Here is a 3,111-nt window from a genome sequence, read left to right on the forward strand (position 1 = left end):
TTGTCAAAGCTGGAGGATTTTTTATTATTTAGTCGTTTAAATGTGGTTTTTAATTTGTTGAAGGATGTGAAATAATCGGTTGGGATGGAGTCAGTGTCTGGGTTGTCCGAAGTGTTTGATTCCGTGAAGTTGCATATTGTTGTGTTATTAAGTCTGTCTCGTTGTATTTCTTGTTGTAGTGTATCTGTTTTGCGTTTTATGATATTCGACAGTTGTTCTTTCCCCATATGTTCATTTTGTGTGTGCACTGATTCAAAATACGCGCCTAATATGTTTAGTTTGGCTTGGGTATCTGTGACTAGTGCGTCGTTGTTAACTGTCTGTAGACTGTTGGTGTTTATGTTAGCTTTCTGGAATATGTCTCTGTTTGATAATGGAATCTTTAGTGTTTCTAAAGTGTTTTGAGTTCTAGGGCGGAATGTACTGTTTATAGATGGAAATAGATCTTTAGATTTTTTCTGAGATATATTGGTGATTTTTGTTTTTCCAATGATCGCTGATCGATTCTTGGAAAGCTTTTTTAATTTCGTATCTAATTGCCTTAAGGGCTTGTTTGAGGGCTTGAATGATTGGATCGTTTGTTGTAATGTAACTTCGGGGGTTAAGTAATCTGTGTAAACGGGTAAGCAGTTTTCTTTTTTGTTGACGCAGATTTTTAATTTTTGGGTTTATGTATTTGTCTGTGGAATTCAGGTTGTCGTTTACACGTGGTGCTGTAGAATCTATTGCTTGTGTGATGTATGTGTTAAGTTGGTCGATGTATGTGTTAAGTTGGTCTATGTATGTGTCGATTTCGTCTGTTGCAAGGTTTCTATTATTAGGTATTTCAACGTTAGTGTTCTGTTCCAGGTAGGCCGCGAATTCTGTCCAGCTGCTTTACGATAGTTATATTTTATGTATGTGTGTGTCTCGTCGATTTCGAGGTGGTCGTGGGTTCGTATCGATATTGTCATGTTTACTGCTCTGTGGTCACTGTCGTATTCGGTAGAGTCGAGTCTTTCTTGCGCTGGATTCTCGCGGAATTCTAATCTGTTATCTGCTATGCAGATATCAATATAGGCTCCACTTTTGGGGTACGACGGAGTTAGAGTGTGAAGCAGGGAGATTCTGTATGCTATGCGAGTTTCTTGCATTGGATTTTTACTGCATTTGTTTGGCTTGTGTTTCTATTGTTTGTGAAGTTGAATGTTAAAGATCAAGGTCAAGAGCTTCGACAATTATATTTATTTTGTTGCTATTGGATTCTTGTTGTTCGAAGAATCGGGTCATTTGATTGTTTACAACGGTTTCTATTGTTTTTTTTATTTCGATTAATAATGAATTCTGGTTGGTGTGAGATGAGTGGGTGTTTTCTACTATTTTCTGTGAGACAGGGGTTGGTTGAATGGGTTGAATTGACGGGCTGTTATCTTTAAATAGAGCGCTGAATGAGATACCGGGTTTGACAAATCTATTTTTAGCTAGTTCGCTTTTTTGAATTTTTTCCTTCATAGCTAACTTTTTTTCGGCTATTTTTTCTTTGATTTCTTTGATTTTGGGACATCCTCTGTAGGAGGCCGGGTGCCCAAAATTTGTACAGTGTATGCAGTAAGGGCCTGAAGGGTCTGAGCTGCCTGCAGGGCGTGGGCATTCCCCCGGATTGTGTGGCACGTTGCATTTTACGCAACGATAATCTAGGTTGCAATTAGATGCGACGTGCCCTATTCTTTGGCATCTTTTACATTGGATGCGGTCCTTTTTTATGATTTTCTCCCATTTCACGGAGTTATATAAAACGGTTGTGATTTCTTTTGTAGAAGACACAAGGTGAGAAATTAGGTGGGCTGCTTCTTTGGCAAAGATCTTTATTCGACTGCCTCTTTTTCTTCGAAAAAGGGCCTCCTCCCTTCGACGAACCATCTCATCATCCAAACAGAGACCTCCTTATCTCGGAGATATAAACAGTGCGCCGCCTGACCGGCGACCATCTCAGAGATCGCTTACAGTTCGGCCAATCCTGACAATTGTGATTGTCCTCGATCACGTACTCATACACACAGTTTTACATTAAGCTTAAACCTAATCATTACGTACTATCTATGTGTTAACATGAAATGTTTAAGCTAACATAACAATATAGACTTATTTAATTAATAAAAGTAAACTTCTATAAACTAGTATTGTTTGGACTAGAGACGGATCCATGGTTTCATTTGGTCCGGTCCGACGATTCCTGAAAATGGAACTCTCGTCAGTTGAAATCCGTGAATGTCTTCCACAACATATCTACCTTTATCTAAAACTTTTTTTACTTCATATGGGCCTCGGAATTTTGGGATCAGCTTTTTATTTATGCCGGGTGTAACGTCTCGATTTCTTATCATAACAAAATCACCGAGTTTATACATAGTTGCGTTTTTATGTGTACGATTATATATTTGTTCATTAATTTGCTGGCTTTTTTCTATAGCCTGTGTAGCTGCATTACGTTTTCCTACCTGGTCTCTTTCTTCGTTACTTCGTGCTTCGAGAATTACTCGTAATTTATCATTTACTATTCCGAATTGATTCCTTCCAAAAAGCAGTTGACAGGGAGTTTCGTTTGTGGAACGGCAAACGGTATTATTTATAGCAAATTCTAAAAATTCAAGTATTCTATCCCATTTTCTCGGACTTGTACTTAATTTTGCTAACATAGGACCAATAATGCGATTGTATCGTTCTACTTGACCATTAGCACGGGGCGTTGCGATAGCAACCCGAACATGTTCTATGCCTTCATCTTCCATAAATTCTTTAAATAACCCTGAAGTAAAACATGTTCCTCGATCGCTTATTAAACGCCTGGGCTTACTATAATACCGGAAGTATTCTCTTAAGTGGCGAATAGTCTCTTCGGATTTCGTGGACTTACCAGGTGTGGCGGTTAATAATTCTTAATTTTTGTCAGAGGTGGCACTGCAAATGTAAACATGGTTGATATAAATGTTTCGTATGTCATTTGTTCGTATGTCATTACTCTTTGAAACAAAATAGTTGTTTGTATAATTCCACGTGAAAAAAAGTTGTTTTTCATGCAGTAAAGATGACGAGTTACGAGCCAGATAAAGAGCATTTGCGGCACGTGTTGCT

At 38.2% G+C, this 3,111-nt stretch overlaps 1 protein-coding gene across 1 annotated transcript; it reads right to left on the minus strand.

The window, feature by feature from the left end:
- Positions 1-2,168: 2,168 nt before the first annotated feature.
- Positions 2,169-2,768, minus strand: LOC144477618 (uncharacterized). Its single transcript, XM_078195349.1, has one exon. It carries the CDS (start codon positions 2,766-2,768, stop codon positions 2,169-2,171), a length of 600 nt encoding a protein of 199 aa, XP_078051475.1.
- Positions 2,769-3,111: the final 343 nt, after the last annotated feature.

The sequence above is a fragment of the Augochlora pura genome, unplaced genomic scaffold, assembly GCF_028453695.1.
Source record: "Augochlora pura isolate Apur16 unplaced genomic scaffold, APUR_v2.2.1 APUR_unplaced_2382, whole genome shotgun sequence".
Lineage (NCBI taxonomy): Eukaryota > Metazoa > Arthropoda > Insecta > Hymenoptera > Halictidae > Augochlora > Augochlora pura.

Bases quoted from the DNA above. Each gene is read 5' to 3' on its own strand.
- LOC144477618 (XM_078195349.1), bottom strand. From the start codon at position 2,768: ATGGAAGATGAAGGCATAGAACATGTTCGGGTTGCTATCGCAACGCCC.